The 25,805-nt window shown below is 38.3% G+C and overlaps 1 protein-coding gene across 1 annotated transcript in view; it reads left to right on the top strand.

The window, feature by feature from the left end:
- The window catches only part of SLC7A5 (solute carrier family 7 member 5), a 112,685-nt gene extending 87,761 nt beyond the window's left edge, over positions 1-24,924 (top strand). Inside the window, exons 5-10 of the mRNA XM_053701212.1 lie at positions 2,615-2,738; positions 4,013-4,116; positions 4,875-4,971; positions 11,319-11,468; positions 20,447-20,624; positions 22,453-24,924. Of these exons, the coding sequence (XP_053557187.1) occupies positions 2,615-2,738; positions 4,013-4,116; positions 4,875-4,971; positions 11,319-11,468; positions 20,447-20,624; positions 22,453-22,508 (709 nt within the window). The 3' untranslated portion in view covers positions 22,509-24,924. The remainder of the gene's footprint in view (positions 1-2,614; positions 2,739-4,012; positions 4,117-4,874; positions 4,972-11,318; positions 11,469-20,446; positions 20,625-22,452) is intronic.
- Positions 24,925-25,805: the final 881 nt, after the last annotated feature.

Genomic DNA, 25,805 nt, shown 5'->3' with positions numbered 1-25,805 from the left:
CTTAGATTAACATTAAACCAGTCTTGAAAAAGGTCTATGTTGGACCGAAACGCGTCGACTGGTGAGTAGCATTCCTATTATTTATCTATTAGAAAAACAATCTGCACTATTATTATTTCTTTTGGCAGAAGGAAGTAATAACCTGAGTGACGCTGGAGCTGAAAATAGTCTATTGACGCTGAAGCCCATACTCCACTGCAGGCAACTATATATCCTATATAGACTGATAAAGCACATAGAAGACAGGAATCACCCACATTGGGAAACACATAAACTCTGACTTTTAACAAAAGTTGCTTTTGGTTACACATTTTCATTTTTATTTTTATATTTTTTCACATTTTTTCGATTTTTGACTTTTTAATTTTATATATTTTTTATTGTACACAATTTTTGGCGGTTGCAATCATGTTGGTCACTAGTGATAATTGAAATTTGAACACACATTGGAATATTTCTGCACCCATCACGGAAACACCGATTTGTTATTTACACTCTTTTGGAATCTGTACTGCATATTTTGAAGTTTTTTATTGTTTTCATTGTGTTATAAGGTTTCTATGTATATTTGAAAATTCACATTAACCTGTCACAAAATCACCTGAAACAGAACACGCATCCTATATATTTTTTCTGCTAGCGGAAACGGTCACTGATCCTTTACAGGAACAGCTGATCGGCTCCACTCTGGTCACCTACAATCCAAGGGACCCGGTATAAATGTCTAACCAACATTATACAGACACATTTAGAAGCTAACAGTGATACATATCCTTAACATCCTGTCATAACTCTGAATAATAACATTATCGCAGATCGATCTGACAATTACAGTGGGTAGCGCTACTACAAGATCAGCCTGTACCTCTATATTCTTTGTGATATAAACCTATCCGGTAGAATTGATAAAGCTAGTAACACTACTTAAGGTCTGTTTCCAGAATGTTTTATTAATATTTTTATATTCAGCATTTTTGCAAGTTTTTAATTTATCGATCAAAGGATTTCCTAAGAAGTATAATTGAATATTTCAGGTTTTTACATTTGTGTTATTTTTATAATTGTAAAATAATGTATGGATTTGTAATTAATCCACTCTGTTTATCGCATATGCATAGAGTTTAGATACGAATGCCTAAATCCTCATAGCCATCTCAGAATAAGTAAAACTGAATGGTTCAGATATTGAGGTTTTTTATTTGTACTTGTATTTTAACCCATTGGAAAACACTGTGTGGACTCGTAATCAATCCACTCTGTCTATTACTTAACATTAAGTTTAGAATCGAATGTTTTATATCATCAAAGCTATCTCAGAAGTATTGTAAAGAATTTATGTTTTGTGAAATTGTTTTTAATTTGTAATAAATTATTTGTCTTAACCCATATTGTGAGGGAATTGGCTTTACATTCTGAACCCAGCCGGTTCGCTGGCGCTTTGATATTTTCCGACTTTTCTCATAACTTACCAGACCACTAGGGGTCACCTATCAAAGCTAAGGGCAAAACTAGTAGTAGGCGCTAAGTGATCTCTTCTCATTGATCCATATTTAATATCATTTGACATTTGTTTGAACACTTGTTAAAAAAACGAGCCAACATCTTGTTTTACATTGTTCTATCTGAAAGGCAGCATTTTCCAAAGTATTACAGATGGTGAAATTCATAAAGAGATTGCCTCAGCCTCTCCAACTAACAAGCGTCACCAGTCTCTCTGGCTTAACCAGGTTATATGTAAATCTATACAGTTGAATCATTTTACACGCTTAGGGAGTCATCTGTTTGGAATAATTTAGGAAATTGGAAAGCTGAAGAGCCCAAAGTGGCCTCTTAGTGAATTTAGCTTTTTTTTTTTAACAGATATTTCTCTGATGGATATGCAAACCAAAATAAATGGAATTAAGGAGCCCTTTATTTTTCCCCCATAATAAAATTAGTTAGAAAGGCAACCTGGTTCATTAAAATTAGTTAAATGGAAGGTTGTCTGACTTCTTGATTTAAGCATTCCTTGTAAAGTGATGCAGTTTGCAGTTTTATAATTGATTTGAATGTTTCTCATATACAGTATAATGTAATATTTGGCTCTAAAAGTTACAATGTTAATACAATTATTTATGTTTAATATCCCAAAAGATGCTAAAGATGTATCTAAAAATTTCTTTAGTTTTAACAGATTTAACAGATATTTACCATGAAAGTAAAAGTTTTGGGTGCAATAAATTAAGTAAAAAAAAAAAATCTTAATTAGACAGATCCAAAAAATAATAAAAAGCCCTTCTCCGATGATCTCATGGTCTACATATATTGTGATACTCAGAAGACCAAGCAGGCTAAAATGCCTTTTTTGGTCATTAAAAAGATACATTTTGAAAGGAACATTGGATCAGTAACCTAGATTTAGATTTAGCTATTTTCTATAATTTCAACTGAAAACAACAAAAGGCAAAATTAGCTAGTTCAAATGACAAAACAAAGGTAAATGAGCTGTTTGTAAACAAATACACTCCAGCAGGTTTAATGGATAATTAAGCACCGTATTGCAAAAAAATTGCATACAAAATAAATGTCTCTTAGAGAGAGAGAGATTTATTATTTATTTTTATTCTTTTTGTAGGAACCTGCCTCGTGCCATTATTATTTCTATGCCCATTGTCACCTTGGTTTATGTTCTTACCAACCTGGCATATTTCACCACATTGTCTACCGAGCAGATGTTGAACTCAGAAGCTGTGGCCGTGGTACGTGAGCTGATTTTTTGACTCATTGAAATGCACAGAGATTAGATGTATATAGTGTCATTTTCTGTGACTTGTAGAAACCTCTGGCTGCAAGTTTCCTACTATTAGATCACACCTGATGGTACAAATAAAATGTTTTGTTATTGTTAATATACTGGTTTGTAAGATTAAGACTATAATATGCTGCTTCAGTACTAAATTCTCAGGGCCTGACGAGCTGGCATGGATAGAAATCAGGCAAAAGTTTGGGGTCACATATAGGACCCTGCATAGCTAGATAAATAGCTCTCAAGGTAAACATTTACCTATCTAGAATTCTTTGAGAGACCTCACTGTACTGACAAGATGTCTTAGCTAAGAACATCAGGCCCTAAATCTTCAAAAAAAATCCAGTGGTAAAAAAAAAACAAAACTGGACATGCTACATTATTGTCACTACACTTTAGGTCAGGGCAAGACAGATTGGTTTAAAACCTATGAGACAACCTGCGTATTGAGATCCCAGCCATACAACCTTTTACAATCCAAGAAATGTTTTTGTATTAAAGGGATAGTATAGTTAAAATTAAATTCTTATGATTCAGAGCATGCTGTTTTAAGCAACTTTCTAATTTACTCCTATGATCAATTTTTCTTTGTTCTCTTGGTATCTTTATATTGAAAAGCAAAAATGTAAGCTTAGAAGCCGGCCCATTTTTGGTTCAGCACCTGGGTAGCACTTGCTGATTGGTATCTTAATGTACCCATCCAATCAGCAAGTGTTACCCAGGTGCTGAACCAAAAATGGTCCTGCTCCTAAGCTTACTTTCCAGCTTTTTTAAATAAAGATACAAAGAGAATGAATACAAATTGATAATAGGGGGCTGATTTAAGAAAGTGCGAGTGGACATGATACGATGTAGCATATCATGTCCACCGCACATCGATAAATGCCGACAACATATGCTGTCGGCATTTATCATTGCACAAGCAGTTCTTGTGAACTGTTTGTACAATGCCGCCCCCTGCAGATTCGCGGCAAGGGTTGTCAATTAGCCCGATCGTATAGGATTGTGCGGATTGATGTCGGCAGCCTCGGAGGCAGCGGACAAGTTATGGAGCAGCGGTCTTTAGACCACTGCTTCATAACTTCTGTTTATGTGCAAGCCTAGGTGTAAATTAGAAGTTATGCATCCCTGGCTCCCAGGATTTGTTCAATCCTAAAATAAAGAATTGATATAATAGGCATGTTTTTACCATATCTGAGGAAACAACAATTATTTATTTATTTTCAGGATTTTGGAAATTACCACCTTGGAGTCATGGCTTGGATTATCCCAGTATTTGTTGGTCTATCATGCTTTGGATCTGTTAACGGGTCCCTGTTTACATCCTCCAGGTATGTGTGTTTGCAGAATTCACAGATACAGGATCATAACTATGTTTTTTCCTTAACGGGATGGGACAGTAAACACTTCAAGATTGTATAATAAAATGTTTATGTGTAGTAAAAGACATTTTCAATATACTTTATATGGAAGCTGTTTCATTCCACTAAAAAAATAACAGGCATGTAATTATTATGCTAAAAATCATAGGCAAATTAAATTAAACATCTCACCTAATATTTCCCAAATTACTTGTGTTATCCAGGGACACTCAAAAATGTCTGTCTTGTATCAGTAGTTGTACACTATAAAATAATGCCTATAGAATAGGTTGTCACTTCATGTGACATTGCAACTAATATTTAAGAAAAAATTATTTTCAAAATACTTTTATGAATACACCCAAGTATTTGCTTTTCACAACACCATCTTGTTTGAATGCCACTAACACAATAGCTTTCTTTGGAATATTCTGTGCAAACATATGTGTGCTTTTATAACTGTCAGTAGTTACCTTTGCTAGCATAGTGCAGGGCCCAGCAGATTACCCTATATATTGCGTGTGTGTTGTTTCAGAACTGGAAGTGCAAACTCCTGATATAGAGCAGTTAATATACACAATTGCCATTTTAGAAACAGGATAAACCTACAGAAACAGGGTGACTTTATCCTAAACTCATTTCTGACCAGAAGTTCTGTGATAAGAGAACTTGAAGCCACGGGGAGGGGGGGGCTGATCACAAATAATTCTGGTACTGTCTTCTTTCAGACTGTTCTTCGTTGGATCCAGAGAAGGGCACCTGCCTTCCCTGCTGTCTATGATCCATCCCAGGCTCCTAACACCAATGCCATCTCTCATTTTCACTGTAAGTTCTAGTCCCTGCTAGCTCTGTGCAACACCTCAGTTAATACAGTAATCTCTATCTGTATAGTCATATCATTTCTAGACTAGGATGTGTTAAACAAATCAAAATGAGGCTAACATATTGTAGTTTATTGATAATAAGTGCAGTGATGGGGTTACCAACTGTGATAGCTACAGAGGTTTGCCCCAGCATCTGCTGCAGCATAAAACAAGCACACTTCTGATAGTTTCATAAAGGCACTGGTATGTTTTGTGCAGTAGAGCTGGTAGGCTATGACCAGTAGAGCCAATGGGGCCGATTTATCAAGGGCCGAATGGCCCCTGATGCCCCTGTTTCCGCATGAGCCTTCAGGCTTGCTGGAAACTGCAGTTATGAAGCAGCATTCTTAAGACTCCTGCTCCTTAACTGGTCCGCTGCCTCTGAGGCTGTGGTCTGTAATCCGCCCTATCCTATACGATCGGGTTGAATGACACCCCCTGTTAGCGGCCAATTGGCCGCAAATCTGCAGGGGGCGGCATTGCACAAGCAGGTAACTAGAACTGCTTGTGTAATGTTAAATGCCAACAGCGTATGCTGTCTGCATTCAGTGATGTCTGTCGGACATGATACACTACAGCGTATAATGTCGGACAGACAATGATAAATCGGCCCCAATCACTTCACTTGTATGCACAGCCTCAGTATCTCTTTCCGCTGTAGCAAAGTCATACAAATGATTACACTATTATAAGTTTAATACAATGATTCTATCATTAGCAGGATACACAACGCAACAATAGATCAGCGTCACAACTGGAACCCCTATTATCTTCTCAATATTTAGTAATTAATGCTGGTTGCACACCTGGCACAAGGCACACAAAGGTCCTAGCTGAACAGTACACAAGTGTCAGATTGTCTAGCTCACATATAAGGCCCTAGCTGAACAGTGCACAAGTGTCAGATTGTCTAGCTCACATATAAGGCCCTAGCTGAACACCGCACAAGTGTCAGATGGTCTAGCTCACATATAAGGCCCTAGCTGAACAGTACACAAGTGTCAGATTGTCTAGCTCACATATAAGGCCCTAGCTGAACAGTGCACAAGTGTCAGATTGTCTAGCTCACATATAAGGCCCTAGCTGAACACCGCACAAGTGTCAGATTGTCTAGCTCACATATAAGGCCCTAGCTGAACACCGCACAAGTGTCAGATTGTCTAGCTCACATATAAGGCCCTAGCTGAACAGTGCACAAGTGTCAGATTGTCTAGCTCACATATAAGGCCCTAGCTGAACACCGCACAAGTGTCAGATGGTCTAGCTCACATATAAGGCCCTAGCTGAACACCGCACAAGTGTCAGATTGTCTAGCTCATATATAAGGCCCTGGCTGAACAGTGCACAAGTGTCAGATTGTCTAGCTCACATATAAGGCCCTGGCTCAGCGGTTCCCAACCTGTGGTACGCGTACCCCTGGGGGTACTTGGCACACTTCTAAGGCCTTAGCTGAACAGTGCACAAGTGTCAGATTAACAAGCACACATATAAGGCTCTAGCTGAACAGTGCACAAGTGTCAGATTGACAAGCACACATATAAGGCTCTAGCTGAACAGTGCACAAGTGTCAGATTAACAAGCACACATATAAGGCTGTAGCTGAACAGTGCACAAGTGTCAGATTGACAAGCACACTTCTAAGGCCTTAGCTGAACAGTGCACAAGTGTCAGATTGACAAGCACACTTCTAAGGCCCTAGCTGAACAGTGCACAAGTGTCAGATTGACAAGCACACTTCTAAGGCCCTAGCTGAACAGTGCACAAGTGTCAGATTCACAAGCACACATATAAGGCTCTAGCTGAACAGTGCACACGTGTCAGATTCACAAGCACACATATAAGGCCCTAGCTGAACAGTGTACAAGTGTCAGATTGACAAGCACACATATAAGGCCCTAGCTGAACAGTGCACAAGTGTCAGATTCACAAGCACACATATAAGGCTCTAGCTGAACAGTGCACACGTATCAGATTGACAAGCACACACATAAGGGCCTAGCTGAACAGTGCACACGTGTCAGATTCACAAGCACACATATAAGGCTCTAGCTGAACAGTGCACACGTATCAGATTGACAAGCACACATATAAGGGCCTAGCTGAACAGTGCACACGTGTCAGATTCACAAGCACACATATAAGGCTCTAGCTGAACAGTGCACAAGTGTCAGATTGTCTAGCTCACATATAAGTCCCTAGCTGAACACCGCACAAGTGTCAGATGGTCTAGCTCACATATAAGGCCCTAGCTGAACACCGCACAAGTGTCAGATGGTCTAGCTCACATATAAGGCCCTAGCTGAACACCGCACAAGTGTCAGATTGTCTAGCTCACATATAAGGCCCTGGCTGAACAGAGCACAAGTGTCAGATTGTCTAGCTCACATATAAGGCCCTGGCTGAACAGTGCACAAGTGTCAGATTGTTTAGCTCACATATAAGGCCCTGGCTCAGCGGTTCCCAACCTGTGGTACGCGTACCCCTGGGGGTACTTGGCACACTTCTAAGTCCTTAGCTGAACAGTGCACAAGTGTCAGATTAACAAGCACATATATAAGGCTGTAGCTGAACAGTGCACAAGTGTCAGATTGACAAGCACACTTCTAAGTCCTTAGCTGAACAGTGCACAAGTGTCAGATTAACAAGCACATATATAAGGCTGTAGCTGAACAGTGCACAAGTGTCAGATTGACAAGCACACTTCTAAGGCCTTAGCTGAACAGTGCACAAGTGTCAGATTGACAAGCACACTTCTAAGGCCCTAGCTGAACAGTGCACAAGTGTCAGATTGACAAGCACGCTTCTAAGGCCCTAGCTGAACAGTGCACAAGTGTCAGATTCACAAGCACACATATAAGGCTCTAGCTGAACAGTGCACACGTGTCAGATTCACAAGCACACATATAAGGCCCTAGCTGAACAGTGTACAAGTGTCAGATTGACAAGCACACATATAAGGCCCTTGCTGAACAGTGCACAAGTGTCAGATTCACAAGCACACATATAAGGCTCTAGCTGAACAGTGCACACGTATCAGATTGACAAGCACACACATAAGGGCCTAGCTGAACAGTGCACACGTGTCAGATTCACAAGCACACATATAAGGCTCACGCTGAACAGTGCACAAGTGTCAGATTCACAAGCACACATATAAGGCTCTAGCTGAACAGTGCACAAGTGTCAGATTTACAAGCACACATATAAGGCTCTAGCTGAACAGTGCACAAGTGTCAGATTTACAAGCACACATATAAGGCTCTAGCTGAACAGTGCACCAGTGTCAGATTCACAAGCACACATATAAGGCCCTAGCTGAACAGTGCACACGTGTCAGATTCACAAGCACACATATAAGGCTCTAGCTGAACAGTGCACAAGTATCAGATTGACAAGCACACATATAAGGCTCTAGCTGAACAGTGCACAAGTGTCAGATTGAGAAGCACACATATAAGGCTCTAGCTGAACAGTGCACAAGTGTCAGATTGACAAGCACACATATAAGGCCCTAGTTGAACAGTGTACAAGTGTCAGATTCACAAGCACATATATAAGGCTCTAGCTGAACAGTGCACAATTGTCAGATTCACAAGCACACATATAAGGCCCTAGTTGAACAGTGTACAAGTGTCAGATTAACAAGCACACATATAAGGCTCTAGCTGAACAGTGCACAAGTGTCAGATTGACAAGCACACATATAAGGCTCTAGCTGAACAGTGCACAAGTGTCAGATTGACAAGCACACATATAAGGCCCTAGTTGAACAGTGTACAAGTGTCAGATTCACAAGCACACATATAAGGCTCTAGCTGAACAGTGCACAAGTGTCAGATTAACAAGCACACATATAAGGCTGTAGCTGAATAGTGCACAAGTGTCAGATTGACAAGCACACTTCTAAGGCCTTAGCTGAACAGTGCACAAGTGTCAGATTCACAAGCACACATATAAGGCTCTAGCTGAACAGTGCACACGTGTCAGATTCACAAGCACACATATAAGGCCCTAGCTGAACAGTGTACAAGTGTCAGATTCACAAGCACACATATAAGGCTCTAGCTGAACAGTGCACACGTGTCAGATTGACAAGCACACTTCTAAGGCCTTAGCTGAACAGTGCACAAGTGTCAGATTGACAAGCACACTTCTAAGGCCTTAGCTGAACAGTGCACAAGTGTCAGATTGACAAGCACACTTCTAAGGCCTTACCTGAACAGTGCACAAGTGTCAGATTGACAAGCACACTTCTAAGGCCCTAGCTGAACAGTGCACAAGTGTCAGATTGACAAGCACACATATAAGGCTCTAGCTGAACAGTGCACACGTGTCAGATTCACAAGCACACATATAAGGCCCTAGCTGAACAGTGTACAAGTGTCAGATTCACAAGCACACATATAAGGCTCTAGCTGAAGAGTGTACAAGTGTCAGATTCACAAGCACACATATAAGGCCCTAGCTGAACAGTGCACAAGTGTCAGATTCACAAGCACACATATAAGGCTCTAGCTGAACAGTGCACACGTATCAGATTGACAAGCACACATATAAGGGCCTAGCTGAACAGTGCACACGTGTCAGATTCACAAGCACACATATAAGGCTGAACAGTGCACAAGTGTCAGATTCACAAGCACACATATAAGGCTCTAGCTGAACAGTGCACAAGTGTCAGATTCACAAGCACACATATAAGGCTCTAGCTGAACAGTGCACAAGTGTCAGATTGACAAGCACACATATAAGGCCCTAGCTGAACAGTGCACAAGTGTCAGATTGACAAGCACACATATAAGGCCCTAGCTGAACAGTGCACAAGTGTCAGATTCACAAGCACACATATAAGGCCCTAGCTGAACAGTGCACAAGTGTCAGATTCACAAGCACACATATAAGGCTGTACAGTGCACAAGTGTCAGATTGACAAGCACACTTATAAGGCTCTAGCTGAACAGTGCACAAGTGTCAGATTGACAAGCACACATATAAGGCCCTAGCTGAATAGTGCACAAGTGTCAGATTGACAAGCACACATATAAGGCTCTAGCTGAACAGTGCACACGTGTCAGATTCACAAGCACACATATAAGGCTCTAGCTGAACAGTGCACAAGTGTCAGATTGTCTAGCACAAAAGGCTCTAGCTGAGCAGTGCACAAGTGTCAGATTGACAAGCACACATATAAGGTCCTAGCTGAACAGTGCACAAGTGTCAGATTGACAAGAACACTTATAAGGCCCTAGCTGAGCGTTGCACAAGTGTCAGAATGTCTAGCACACATATAAGGCCCTAGCTGAACGGTGCACAAGTGTCAGATTGACAAGCACACTTATAAGGCCCTAGCTGAGCAGTGCACAAGTGTCAGATTCACAAGCACACATATAAGGCCCTAGCTGAATAGTGCACAAGTGTCAGATTGACAAGCGCACATATAAGGTCCTAGCTGAGCAGTGCACAAGTGTCAGATTCACAAGCACACATATAAGGCCCTAGCTGAACAGTGCACAAGTATCAGATTGACAAGAACACTTATAAAGCTCTAGCCGAACAGTGCACAAGTGTCATATTGACAAGCACACATATAAGGCTCTAGCTGAACAGTGCACAAGTGTCATATTGACAAGCACACATATAAGGCTCTAGCTGAACAGTGCACAAGTTTCAGATTCACAAGAACAGAAATGTTTTTTGGTCATGTTTTTAATGTCACTGCTATTTCTTATATCTACCTCTTGGTACCTGGTTGTTTGCTGCAGTTCCCTCTTTGATGTCAGACACATTCTTGATTGCTAAGTATTAACTCCTTCCTTGCAGTACTGCTCTGTGCTCACAAAAGCTACTTGAAGTTTATATTTTAAAGGAACATAAAAGTGCAAAAAGAAAAAGGCTCTAATGTGGTAGTACATTTTATTATTGCCCTATTACTTGCATATAAGTATGTGTTTAACCCCTGAAGTCAACTCCAGGGCAACAATGCACTACTGAGACTTAGCTGAACACATCTGGTGAGCCAATGGCAAGGGGCATATGTGCATAGCCACCAATCATTGCCTAGCACCAAGTAGTGCATTGATGCCCCCTGAGCTCATGAAGGTATGTTTTGTTTTTTAAAAAGGATACCAAGAGAAGGAAGTTAATTTGACAATAAAAGTAAAATGTAAAGTCGCTTAAGATACTCCATCTGAACCATAAAAGTGTAACTTAGACTATGTCTTTTTTTTTAAGTGCCTGCAATAAAATGTATCAGTTTTACTAGTTCTCTGTAATACCACTTGCTTACACAGTCTTTCTGTTTCTCCCCAGTGTGCTATGACGTTGCTTTATGCATTTTCTCATGACATATTCTCAGTCATCAATTTCTTCAGTTTCTTTAATTGGCTGTGCGTAGCATTGGCAATTATTGGCATGATGTGGCTCCGGTACAAGAAGCCTGAGCTAGAAAGACCCATAAAGGTGAGTAATGAGGTGGGAACTGAGCATCTCAGCAGCATCTGTAATTTAAAGGACCAGTAAATACAGTAGATTTGCATAATCAATAAACACATGATAAAAAGACAATACAATGGCACTTAGGGGCCCATTTATCAAGCTCCGAGCCTTCAGATTCGCCAGAAACACCAGTTATGAAGCAGCGGTCTAAAGTCAGCTGCTCCATAACCTGTCCGCCTGCTCTGAGGAGGCGGACAGAGATCGTGTGAAATTAACCCGATTGAATACGATCGGGTTGATTGACACCTCCTGCTAGTGGCCGATTGGCCGTGAATCTGCAGGGGGCGGCGTTGCACCAGCAGTTCACAAGAGCTGCTGGTGCAATGCTGAATGCGGAGAGCGTATTGCTCTCCCCCTTCAGCAATATCTGTCGGACATGATCCGCTGATCGGATCATGTCAGACAGACATTTCATAAATAGGCTTCTTATTCTGAACTTTAAATGAGTAGTAGTTTTTTTTATGACAAATTTCAAAGTTATGTATATTTCCACTCCTCCAGAATCATGTGACAGCAATCAACCAATCACAAATGCATATACGTATATTCTGTGAATTCTTGCACATGCTCAGTAGGTGCTGGTGACTCAAAAAGTGTAAATATAAAAAGAATGCACATTTTGCTAATGGAAGTAAATTGGAAAGTTGTTTAAAATTGAATTGAATCTGAATCATGAAAGTTTAATTTTGATTTGAGTGTCCTTTTAAGCACCAAGTCAAGAATATTAATTGACACTCTAACACTGGGCTGTGTGAATGGTTCTCTATAAGTTATACGCTTAAAAACTGCAGTTTTTATTGTTACTGCCTGGTGTAAGTGGCCAGTTACTAGTAAGAATACAGATTCAGCGTTCAGATTGGTTCTGTTACTTCACTCGGGCTTATTATAATAGGACATAAAAGTGCAAAAAGAAAATGCATAAACATGTTATTGCACTATTGCCTGCATAAAACTAGGGCCTAGATTTAGAGTTGGGCGGCAGCCGTGAAAACCAGCGTTAGAGGCTCCTAACGCTGGTTTTGGGCTACCGCCGGTATTTGGAGTCAGTCAGGAAAGGGTCTAACGCTCACTTTCCAGCCGCGACTTTTCCATACCGCAGATCCCCTTACGTCATTTGCGTATCCTATCTTTTCAATGGGATCTTCCTAACGCCGGTATTTAGAGTCGTGGCTGAAGTGAGCGTTAGAAATCTAACAACAAAACTCCAGCCGCAGAAAAAAGTCAGTAGTTAAGAGCTTTCTGGGCTAACGCCGGTTTATAAAGCTCTTAACTACTGTGCTCTAAAGTACACTAACACCCATAAACTACCTATGTACCCCTAAACCGAGGTCCCCCCACATCGCCGCCACTTTATTTAAATTTTTTAACCCCTAATCTTCCGCTCCGTACACTGCCGCCAACTACGTTATCCCTATGTACCCCTAATCTGCTGCCCCTAACACCGCCGACCCCTATATTATATTTATTAACCCCTAATCTGCCGCCCCCCGCTATCGCTGACCCCTGCATATTATTATTAACCCCTAATCTGCCGCTCCGTACACCACCGCCACCTACATTATAGCTATGTACCCCTAATCTGCTGCCCCTAACACCGCCGACCCCTATATTATATTTATTAAACCCTAATCTGCCCCCCTCAACGTCGCCTCCACCTGCCTACACTTATTAACCCCTAATCTGCCGAGCGGACCGCACCGCTACTATAATAAAGTTATTAACCCCTAATCCGCCTCACCCCCGCCTCAATAACCCTATAATAAATAGTATTAACCCCTAATCTACCCTCCCTAAAATCGCCGACACCTAACTTCAATTATTAACCCCTAATCTGCCGACCTAATCTCGCCGCTACTGTAATAAATGTATTAACTCCTAAAGCTAAGTCTAACCCTAACACTAACACCCCCCTAAGTTAAATATAATTTAAATCTAACAAAATAAATTAACTCTTATTAAATAAATTATTCCTATTTAAAGCTAAATACTTACCTGTAAAATAAACCCTAATATAGCTACAATATAAATTATAATTATATTGGCTGTTCCGATCAGCCAATAGAATGCGAGCTCAATCTGATTGGCTGATCGGATCAGCCAATCGGATTGAACTTGATTCTGATTGGCTGATTCCATCAGCCAATCAGAATTTTCCTACCTTAATTTCCGATAGGCTGATAGAATCCTATCAGCCAATCGGAATTCGAGGGACGCCATCTTGGATGACGTCCCTTAAAGGAACCGTCATTCTTCAGTTGGACGTCGGAGGAAGAAGATTGGTCCGCGCTGGAGGTCTTCACGATGGAGCCGTTCGTCATCGGATGAAGATAGAAGATGCCGCTTGGATCAAGATGGTTGCCGGTCTGGATCGCCTCTTCTTCCCGGATAGGATGAAGACTTTGGAGCCTCTTCTGGACCTCTTCAGCCGCAGGATTATGGATCGCCAGCCCCGCTTGGGTTGGATGAAGATTTTGGAGCCAGGACGGATTGGTGTGATACCCGGCGAGGTGAAGATAAGGTAGGAAGGTCTTCAGGGGCTTAGTGTTAGGTTTATTTAAGGGGGGTTTGGGTTAGATTAGGGGTATGTGGGTGGTGGGTTGTAATGTTGGGGGGGGGGTATTGTATGTTTTTTTTTACAGGCAAAAGAGCTGAATTCTATGGGGCATGCCCTGCAAAGGGCCCTGTTCAGGGCTGGTAAGGTAAAAGAGCTTTGTGCTTTTGTAATTTAGAATAGGGTAGGGCATTTTTTTATTTTGGGGGGCTTTGTTATTTTATTAGGGGGCTTAGAGTAGGTGTAATTAGTTTAAAATTGTTGTAATATTTTTCTAATGTTTGTAAATATTTTTTTATTTTTTGTAACTTAGTTCTTTTTTATTTTTTGTACTTTAGTTAGTTTATTTAAATGTATTTATTTGTAGGTATTGTATTTAATTAATTTATTGATAGTGTAGTGTTAGGTTTAATTGTAGATAATTGTAGGTATTTTATTTAATTAATTTATTGATAGTGTAGTGTTAGGTTTAATTGTAACTTAGGTTAGGATTTATTTTACAGGTAATTTTGTAATTATTTTAACTATTGTATCTATTAAATAGTTCTTAACTATTTAATAGCTATTGTACCTGGTTAAAATAAATACAAAGTTACCTGTAAAATAAATATAAATCCTAAAATAGCTATAATATAATTATAATTTATATTGTAGCTATATTAGGATTTATTTTACAGGTAAGTATTTAGCTTTAAATAGGAATAATTTATTTAATAAGAGTTAATTTATTTCGTTAGATTTAAATTATATTTAACTTAGGGGGGTGTTAGTGTTAGGGTTAGACTTAGCTTTAGGGGTTAATACATTTATTAGAATAGCGGTGAGCTCCAGTCGGCAGATTAGGGGTTAATGTTTGAAGTTAGGTGTCGGCGATGTTAGGGAGGACAGATTAGGGGTTAATACTATTTATTATAGGGTTATTGAAGCGGGAGTGAGGCGGATTAGGGGTTAATAACTTTATTATAATAGCGGTGCGGTCCGCTCGGCAGATTAGGGGTTAATAAGTGTAGGCAGGTGGAGGCGACGTTGTGGGGGGCAGATTAGGGGTTAATAAATATAATATAGGGGTCGGCGGTGATAGGGGGAAAAGATTAGGGGTACATAGGGATAATGTAAGTAGCGGCGGTTTACGGAGCGGCAGATTAGGGGTTAAAAAAAATATGCAGGTGTCAGCGATAGCGGGGGCGGCAGAATAGGGGTTAATAAGTGTAAGGTTAGGGGTGTTTAGACTCGGGGTACATGTTAGAGTGTTAGGTGCAGACGTAGGAAGTGTTTCCCCATAGCAAACAATGGGGCTGCGTTAGGAGCTGAACGCGGCTTTTTTGCAGGTGTTAGTTTTTTTTTTCAGCTCAAACAGCCCCATTGTTTCCTATGGGGGAATCGTGAACGAGCACGTTTTTGAAGCTGGCCGCGTCTGTAAGCACCGCTGGTATCGAGAGTTGAAGTTGCGGTAAATATGCTGTACGCTCCTTTTTTGGAGCCTAACGCAGCCATTCTGTGAACTCTAAATACCAGCGGTATTTAAAAGGTGCGGCCAGAAAAAAGCATGCGTAGCTAACGCACCCTTTTGGCCGCAAAACTCTAAATCTAGGCGTAGGTGTTTAACCCCTGTGAGTTAAGCACATAATAAAAGCCGGCTCCAGAGCAGCAGTGCACTATTGGACATTTGGTGAGAAATGACAAAAGGTATTTATATGCAGCCTCCAACCACCAGCTAGCTCCCAGTAGCGCATTGTTGCTACTGAGCTACTTAGCTATGTATGCCTTTCAACAGAGGATACCAAGAAAACAAAGTAAATTTGATAAAATATGTAAAGTCTATTAAAATGATATGCTCTATTTGAACCATGAAAGTTAAATATTGAATTATTCCAATTCCTTAAAAATGACATCAAAATAAATAAAAACACAATAGCAGACCGGGCACAATACTGCAAATAACCCAAGGAGAAAGTGATCACCCTATGTATTATATATTGCATTCCAAGAAAGAACTCAAGAAGTGTAATCAGAAACTTTATACTACTAAATTATTTAATACCAATGATTGTTAGAGACGTTTGTAAACTGTGTGTGCAATATAAATTCTATAACCCAATGACTGCTAATAATGGAGCGTTTATGACTAGTTACAATATGATATATTATTGTCAAACCCATAATAGCTTTATAAATTGATAGATTGTAATTAAAAACAACTACACTTTTTCATTAACCAACACATTATACGTTTCCCCATTTTAATAGTGATTCCCTAAATTTCTTACAAAGTTAAATATCGCTAGTCTGAGCCACAAATTATGATTAAAATAAAGCAAATTTGCCTCTGACATGTTCCGCTGCTATGGCTTTTTCAGTGGGTAATTTGCCAATGCCATCCAAAGAAATTATCTCTTTTGTATGGATCAACTCACTCTACTTTCAATAATCTAATTTGTTGCATGATTGATTGGAGGTAGAGTTACTTTAATTTGTCTGAATTTCCTTAATAGCCCAAACTTGTAAGGCACAATATTATTGGGTTATGTTATTTTCCAACTCCATTTGCATAAATCCTGTTGGGTTATGTTGTTGTCCATCAAGATTTGCACACATCTTATTGGTCGATTCACCTACTTAGCATATGAAAACTTTATTTGGTAAAATATTCTCTTAATAAAACAGAATCTCCTTATTGCATGTTGCTGTCTCTTATCACATATAACCTGTGTGTTGTGTGTTCACTTTTTAACAATGTCATTTTATAATTGTAATCAGTTGCACACAACCTAACCAAATGTATTGTTAAACTTATTTATACCCTTTAGGATTTACTGAATCAAATAGATAAATCTATTTGCATTCTGCCCAAAGTAAGGCTTTCTCCATATTTACTCCTTTAATATGGAGACGAAAACATTTGACATTGTTGGTGTTTGAACTGTTTTACAAGAAATGTGTGGCATTATGCAATATTTCTTTGCCTTCCTGTAAATCCTTATCAGCATTTCTTATATTACTCAGATGTTCTGATAATCCCTTTTTAATCTGATGGGAAATCATACCCACGTAACTCAGACTACAGCTGCATTGTAATGTGTAAATAACCCACATGTGTTACACATGATATGGTCATTTATTTGATATTGTATACCAAATCAGACCATGATTGCAATTTTTAACAACTTTTACATTTACTTCTATTATCAAATTTGCTTAGTACTCTTGGTATCCTTTGTTGAAGAGTAACAGTATGTAGGCTTATGAGCGTGCACATTTCCTTAGCCTTCTGGCAGCAGTGTATGCAACAATGTTTATAGCAATGTTTTAAATAGTTATGACATTGTTGCAAACACTACTGCCATATGACTAAGGACATGCATGCGCTCCTGAGCTCACCTTGGATTACTCTTTCACAAAGAATACCAAGAGAACTAAGCAGAATCGATAACAGAAGTAAATTGGAAAGTTGTTTTAAATTTCATGCTCTACTCAATCCATTTAAGTTTCATTTTGACTTTATTGTCCCTTTAAACACTCACCTAAGCTGTGAAGAATTTGCGTTCACATTAATAACTAGTAATATAGAATTCATAATTTTTATTTTTCCAATTTTAGAGCTATTTTATTAAAAAAAACCTTATAGTTATATGATGTGGTATACCTGATTGTGAATATAATGTTCTCTAACATAGCAATCACATACATGTACATAAAGATACATATATTTATGTTAAACACTTTCATTATATTCTTCTTATGTAACAAAAGAATATGAATATAACCAATCTAGTAAGAATAAATTAGGAATAGCGTACAAATTAACCAATAGGGGGGCATATGTTATAACATCTAATTAGAGGACCTGGCATTGTTAAAATTGAACATTTACTGCTATGTGGTATCTTTGTGATAAGAGATAAATTCAGGCAAACTAAGGTATCTCTATCTCCAACCAAATATGTAACAAATGTGATGATTGACAGTAGATTAATCCAATCCATGCAAAGGAGATGATATGGATTCTCATGTTGACAAAGACACACTGGTCTTTAAAAAAGTCATGATGGCAAAATGCCAGTGGCAAATTTGTTTTATTTTAACTGCAATTTGTGACTTAGATTAGCAATATTTAACTTAGTAGAAAATTTAGCAAATCACTATTAAATGGGAAATATACTTAAAGATAAAATGGTGGTTACATTTCAGATTGTAGCCATTTATAATTACTGTCTATCAATTTATATACATAAATCATATTGCCAGTAGTCATACATTTTCCATAAATGGTCGGGTTATAGAATTGATATTTCAAACATAACTATAAACAGCTATATGAACCATTATTATATCATTTTTTGCTCTAACTTTTCCCATTACATACTTCTGGAGTTCTTTTTTTTTTCTTTTTTTTTTTTTTAAATAGGGTGTCTGGTCCCCTTTATTGTTTGTATTTATTTTTATATTATGGTAAAAAATGACATGCTCTAAGTATCAATTTTATCACTAGCTAAGATAAAACTCTATGCATATAATCCCTGTAAATGGTTAAACTCATGGGTAAAGTACTGAAGGAACCTGCATAGCAGTGCTGGTCTTGAATGGAAATTGTCACTGATCCAATCATTAAGCTGTTGCTAGACCAGCAGTTATTTAACTACTTTAGCCTTAGCGGGTGTTAAACACAGGTTTAACATGAATTAGAGCATTTTATCAATATAATGGCCATTTAACAAACCATGAGTAAGATTCAATACTATGCAACAAGGCAGGACCCAGGGTAAGCTGTATATGATAAGGATTACATTGAGATAAGAAAGTAGCCTACAGTCCTGAGAGCTAAAACCCAGAGACAGCAATCATCTCTGGAACAGTTAATGTTAATGCAAGAAAAGCTGTTTGGGTGTGGGGGGAATAAAAACAATAATAAAATATATTAAAGGCCTTCTGCCTCTTTGGTCCTAAAAATACCTTTTTTAAAACAATTCCTATTTCTTTTTGATCTCTATGGGAGCCATTCTTGTGCAGCGGTTATCAGCTGGCTTTATAAAATAGCTCAGGTCAGTGACGCCTTTCACTCATACATCAGAAGCCTCAAGAACATTGCACCTTTTCCGTACCTCTTCTAAAGCTCATTGTTTCTTGGCTTCCTCAAGAATTCACCTGCTGGGAAAAATATCTAGTTCACACACAACACAAGCCATAAAACCACACTGAGAGGATGTCCAAGCAAGATCAAGAAGGAAAAATAACATCTCCAGGTCCTGTTTCAGCTTCAAGTCCTGTCACTATGTGTAGCATAGGGTGGAGCTGGTATGGAAGGTCAGACGCTTAGGCTGGTTCACATGTAAAGAAACAGGATATACATGATAGTCTGTTCGAATCACTGAATGCTTTGTTTTCTTTTGTTCCATGGCAATTGTTTGTCACATCAAAAAAAAATATTCACCCTTTATTCAACTTGGCTGAAATAACAAAACTAGTAAAAAAAAAAAAAATTAGGAGGAAGTGTTAAGAAAAAAGCAGATCCAGAGAATCTTAAAGGGTTAAAAAAGTCAAAATTGAAATGTTTTCCTGTAGCATACACACATTTCCTGTGAGGGCTTGTGCACCAGTATTCAAATGCCATACCTGCTCAGAGAGCTGGCGGTGGTATGTATTGCTTTTGTGAAGACATAGGGGTAGATTTAGCAAGGTGCCGAATGGTCCTTGTTTCCGTGCGAGCAACAGCAGTTATGAAGCAGCGGTCTAAAGACCGCTGCGCCATAACTGGTTCGCTGCATCTGAGGCTGCGGTCTTCAATCCGCCCGATCCTATACAATCAGACTGATTGACACCCCCTGCTAGCGGCCGATTGGCCGCAAATCTGCAGGGGGCGGCATTGCACAAGCAGTTCTGGTGAACTGCTTGTGTAATGATAAATGCCGACAGCGTATGCTTTCAGCATTCAGCGATGTCTGTCGGACATGATACACTACAGCGTATCATGTCGCACAAACATTAGTAAATCTACCCCATAATCTGTGTCATACAAGCCACTGCTGACTCTGAATACTAAATCTTGCTGGGCAATTCATTGCATGTTTCTGCTCAACATATTTTAATTTAATGAGCTCTGATTTCAAATTGAGCATTAATAGATCACCTACATGCAACTTCATATATGCAGTCAACGCAACCTTGTAATTTTTATGCAAACACAAATACCCTAATAGAATATTTATTTTATTATCAAGAGATGTATCACTGTGGAAGCTCTGTGCAATGTTTGCTCCCCACTACTCAACACTATAAATTGGGAATTTAGTAACTATCATGTTGATTTGCACACCAGAGAACTGTTTCTCTTCAGGATTTGCTATGTATATGCTGAATGGAATGTTGGCCTTAATGAGTAACATTCTACCTACAGGTGAACATTCTGCTGCCCATTTTCTTCATCCTTGCCTGCATCTTCCTCATCGTAGTCTCTTTCTACATGACTCCTGTTGAGTGTGGAATTGGCTTCATCATCATCTTGTCCGGTGTCCCTGTTTACTACTTTGGGGTCTGGTGGCAAAATAAACCCAAGTGGGTCCTGCAGGGCATATGTAAGTACAATAAGCCTTGTTAATACGTCTATGCTACCAATGCAAAAGACACTTATGTTGACAGTTTGTTAGTTTAAATACTGAGTGGATGGCTAGACTGTTACATTCCTTAAAGGGACAGTGTACACCAATTTTCATATAACTGCATGTAATAGACACTACTATAAAGAAGAATATGCACAGATACTGATCTAAAAATCCAGTATAAAACCTTTTAAAAAACTTCCTTACAAGCTCCCAGTTTAGCACTGTTGATGAGGTTAGGCTGGGACACACAGTCAAAGGGACTGGGAAATCAGGATGAGCAGCCCCACCCCCTTCCCTGTATATGAAAAGACCCATTAGACAAACAGGAGCAAGCTTGAATCTGTAGACATCCGTATATAACTAAAACTTTTGGGCTTGGTTAGGAGTCTGAAAATCAGCACAGTGTTATTTAAAGGACCAGTCAACACAAGATTTGCATAATCAACAAATGCAAGATAACAAGACAATGCAATAGCACTTAGTCTGAACTTCATATGAGTAGTAGTTTTTTTATAACACATTTCAAAGTTATGTATATTTCCACTCCCCTTGTACCATGTGATAGCAATCAGCCAATCACAAATGCATATACGTATAGTCTTTGAATTCTTGCACATGCTCAGTAGGATCTGGCGACTCAAAAAGTGTAAATATAAATGACTGTGCACATTTTTTTTAATGGAAGTAAATTGGAAAGTTGTTTAAAATTACATGCTGTATCTAAATCATGAAAATTTAATTTAACCTGAGTGTCCCTTTAAAAATAAGCAAAACTATACATTGTTACACTCCCAAATAGGCTATATAAATGGATCATCTACAAAACATTCATGCAAAGAAAAATCTAGTGTACAAGTTCCCTTTAAGTCCTTAAAAAGAATGAAGACATGAAAGGATCCACTTTTATAATGAAATACTTCAGTTTTCTCTGTTTAAATAAATATCAAAAAGGTTAATTTTGTGATAAGTCCACATATAATTTATGGATGGGCGGATGAAAATCCAATTTACATGGTAAAGATTACATATATTACTGTTATTTAACCCATTTTTTTGTTACTATAATATATATATATATATAAAGGTGTATTGTCTAGCCTAGTCTATTCCATCAAAAAAAGAAAATGGTTTTAAATAGTAATAATCTAAACATGCATCTTTTGTAGATACAAGAAAGCTTTGTTTATTTATTGCCACACTTGTTGGAGCAATGTGGTTTCTAAGGGCTTTTAACAGTATACAGTAATATAGTTTAAAGTTAAAGGGACATGAAACCCAAATTTTTTCTTTCATGATTTAGAAAGAGCATGTGTTTTTAAACAATTTTCTAATGTACTAATATTATCTAATTAGCTTCATTCTCTTGATATTCTTTGCTGAAAAGCATATCTAGATATGCTCAGTAGCTGCTGATTGGTAGATGCACATAGATGCCTCGTGTGATTGGCTCACACATGTGCATTGGTATTTCTTCAACAAAGGATATCTAAAGAATGAAGCAAATGCAATAATAGAAGTCAATTGGAATGTTATTTAAAATTGTATTCTCTACCTGAATCATGAAAGATAATGTTTTGGTTTAGTGTCCCTTTAAGGCAGCCCTTGTTTCAGATGTTTTGTACTAGGCACTGAAATGGGAAGTTGCCTTTTACTTCACATGCCACTTGCATGACTGTGAGATAATCATGAACTGTTGTTTTTCTATTTTGTTTTCCATGATTGCTGAAAAAGTCACAAGTGCATTTTTTATGTCCATCAACATTATATTAACTTGCTTTTTATTTTTCTGTTTGTCACCTAGATTCCACAACTGTGGTTCTGCAGAAGCTAATGGAGGTTGTACCTAACGAATCCTAAATCACAAAATTCCCTATCAGGGGGGGGAAAAATTTAAAACGCACAAAAAAAAAAAACGGTATTTTGCCAAGACTTCAAAAGGTTAAAAACAAGTAGAGTTCTTTTCCTCCATCTGACCTCTGATTTACATGAGAACAACATTTGGTATCAGAGAAATGAAACACGTTTATTACACCCTGGCAGGATCATTTCCTCTTGCCGTCTTACCACACATACTCCAGAAGCTCCTATTACGTTGATACAAATACCCTATTTTTGGAAAGGGACAGTGACCTGTGTTTATTTAGTGGGTGTTACTTTTTTTTGTCTTTTATAGACTGTGTTAGTATCCAGTTACTGTACCTCATTTTTAAAGGAAAGACAAGTCGTGATTCCCACAGCAAACAAGTTTACAGCACCCTTCTGACTTTATTAGAAGAAAACAACACTTCCTATAAAAAGGAGCATCATCAGAGCCAGCATGCGTTGTATCCATTGCAAGCAACCTGGATGACTGACACACGGAAAAAGAAGAACCCCTGTGACACTTGAACCACTGAAGAGATTGCAGAACCACGAAGCAAAATCTCCACCAAGAGTTACTTGAACTGATTTTTAATGTTTAGTTTGCAAGCAAATTCTGTTTTGCTTTGTCTTAGTTGCTTTTTTTTTTTTTATAAATGAGCAGTTGAGTTTTTTCATTTTCTGACATTAATTCCCACTGCTACATGAATTGCTCTTAAATTTGATCTATCAGTGCTAGTCCTTGATTGGTTGCAAAGAAACTCCAGGGGTGGGTGGGGTTGAACTACTATATGGGTTTACACCAAACCTCACATAACAATAGTAGCTAATAGCTGTACCTATTACTAGTAACAAAAAACTTTATTAACTCCTTGACTGCTAGAGAAAACTGCAATGCATTGTTACATAGCATAATCTACCAGTATTAGCAGCATATGGTTGTAACAAGAACGTTCATCAACCCCTGGCTGCCACAGTGGGCAACACATTGCTAAGCAATTTATTCTAGCCCTGGTTGGCAGCTAAGAGGTTAAAGCCTTCTACTGCCAGTAACTAAACTGTAACCTTTTTATTACAATAGATTCCAATCTTAAAGGCTCATTGTACTCAAATCAATTTTAACATTATAAAAGTTTTTGTGCATAAAAACGGTTAGGTAGAAGCTGTATCAAAGCAACTTAAAACTGAAGTTAAAGCTGGAAGTGCACAACTGATACTCATAAAGTAATGCAATGGCTTCACAGGCTCTGTTGGTGAAGAGGGATAAGGTTGCACATGCCTGAAAAGAAAACAAATGGTTTATTCTGTCTAAACATTAATTGAAATGCCATCTTTTAGACTGCACAAAAGCAATGAGTACAATGTCTCTTCAAAGGGACATGAAACCCAATTTTTCTTTCATGATTCAGACAGAACATACATTTTTAAACAACTTTCTATTTTGCTTCTATTATCAGTTTTTATTCATTATCTTGGTATCCTTTATTGAAGAAGCAGCAGGGCACTACTGGGAGCTAGCTTAACACTTTGGTAAACCAATAACAAGAGGCATCTATGTGCAGTCACCAATCAGTAGCTAGCTTCCAACTTCTGAGCCTACCTAGTTATGCTTTTCAACAAAAGAAACCAAGAGAACAAAGCAGATTAATTAAATAATAGAAGTACATTGAAAAGTTGTTTAAAATTATATATTCTGTTTGAATCATGAAATAAAAATTTGGGGTTTCATGTCCCTTTAAGGGCCTGATAAGTAAAAACTTACTATCATGGAGAGGAAACATACACAATTTGGGGATTTTTTTAGCGTTAGATTAGGTGTAGTTGTCTCTTTCACACCCAGAATCCTGCATAGTGAGATAAACAGCGCTCAAGCTAACATTTGCCTTTCTAAAATTCTTTAATGGACCTCACAGTACTGACGCGACTTTTTAGATAATCTCGCCAAGGAGAAGGCCTTTATATGATTGGTGCCCTAAGTGTTTAAGGCTTTTTTCTTTCTTTCACCATTTGTCGCATATTGCTGTCTGTTACTTACTTTTATTATTGTGTATTACAAATTGAATGTTAAACATGTCAACTTAAAACCCTTAAATGTTTTTATTATCCAGCTTCTAAAAGATGCAATTCAGTCAGAAGCTGTTTTTTTACACATAAAAAATGCAGACAAATCTTTTTTAAATGCAGTATATTTAGAAATGTTCATGCTCTTGCTAATATATATATATAGTTACTAATTTAATTATTTCTCGTATTTACTTAACTAGATTTTTATTTATTCCTATTAGTATATATTTTTTTAGTTCTTTATGGTCTTTCTGAAACGTTTTTTGTTACACTTTGTATAGTGAGTTGACTAAAAGTGGTTGGTTGGTTACATACATTAATAAAATATTCTCCATAGTATTGAAAAAAATGACTGTATATGTTGTGGCAGTGATGTTCCCTTACAGGTTTCTGTCATTCACCTTTAAGTTTTTATTTCAAGTGCCATAAAACAGGTTGAAATCTGTGCATATCCTAAAAGGGCTAATTAAGTAAAAAATAGTTTACATAAAAAAAATTGTTTAAAAATTGCTGGCAAGTATTTTAAAATAGTTTTCAAAAATAAGCAAAATTAGTAACATAGCCATGCTGTCTGGAGTAGTCTAATCCACCCCCCCTATCAGTGTTTAGCATCAGAAACACAGGCATTGCATTTCAATTGAGTTCACAGCAACCTATTTGCTTATAGCATGCTCCAGCAGATAATGAGTGTTAAAGTCTGCATTCTACCAAATCAAAGCTGAATCTAGATACAGCCATAGGGCCGATTTAAGAAGGGACAAATGGCCCTGAATGTAACTGTTTCCCGCCGGAAACAGGAGTTAAGAAGCAGCGGTCTTAAGACCGCTGCTCCTTAACTCGTCCGCCGTCTCTGAGATGGCAGACATCAATCAGCCCGATCACATATGACCGGGTTGATTGACACCCCCTACTAGCAGCCGATTGGCCTCGAATCTGCAGGGGGCAGCATTGCACAAGCAGTTCACCAGAACTGCTTGTGCAATAATAAATGACAACAGCGCACTTTGTTAAATCGGCCCCATAGAAGGAAATGTATGGGAGAGTTAGAGCTGTTCAATACGGAAACTTAAAAGAAAGGGTTAAAGGCGAGGCACTGCAGTATAAATTTGCAGGTAAAGTAATTAAAGTACATATTATTATATTTTGTCTCTATCCAAACGTGTTTTATGTCCCTTTAACCCCCTTAACGTGACAATGCAATAGATTCCCTAGTAACTCTCCAGTCTCTCC

The sequence above is a fragment of the Bombina bombina genome, chromosome 1, assembly GCF_027579735.1.
Source record: "Bombina bombina isolate aBomBom1 chromosome 1, aBomBom1.pri, whole genome shotgun sequence".
NCBI classification, from domain to species: domain Eukaryota; kingdom Metazoa; phylum Chordata; class Amphibia; order Anura; family Bombinatoridae; genus Bombina; species Bombina bombina.
Note: the sequence above shows the minus strand (reverse complement) of the source record. Positions and strands in the feature narration are given on the sequence as shown.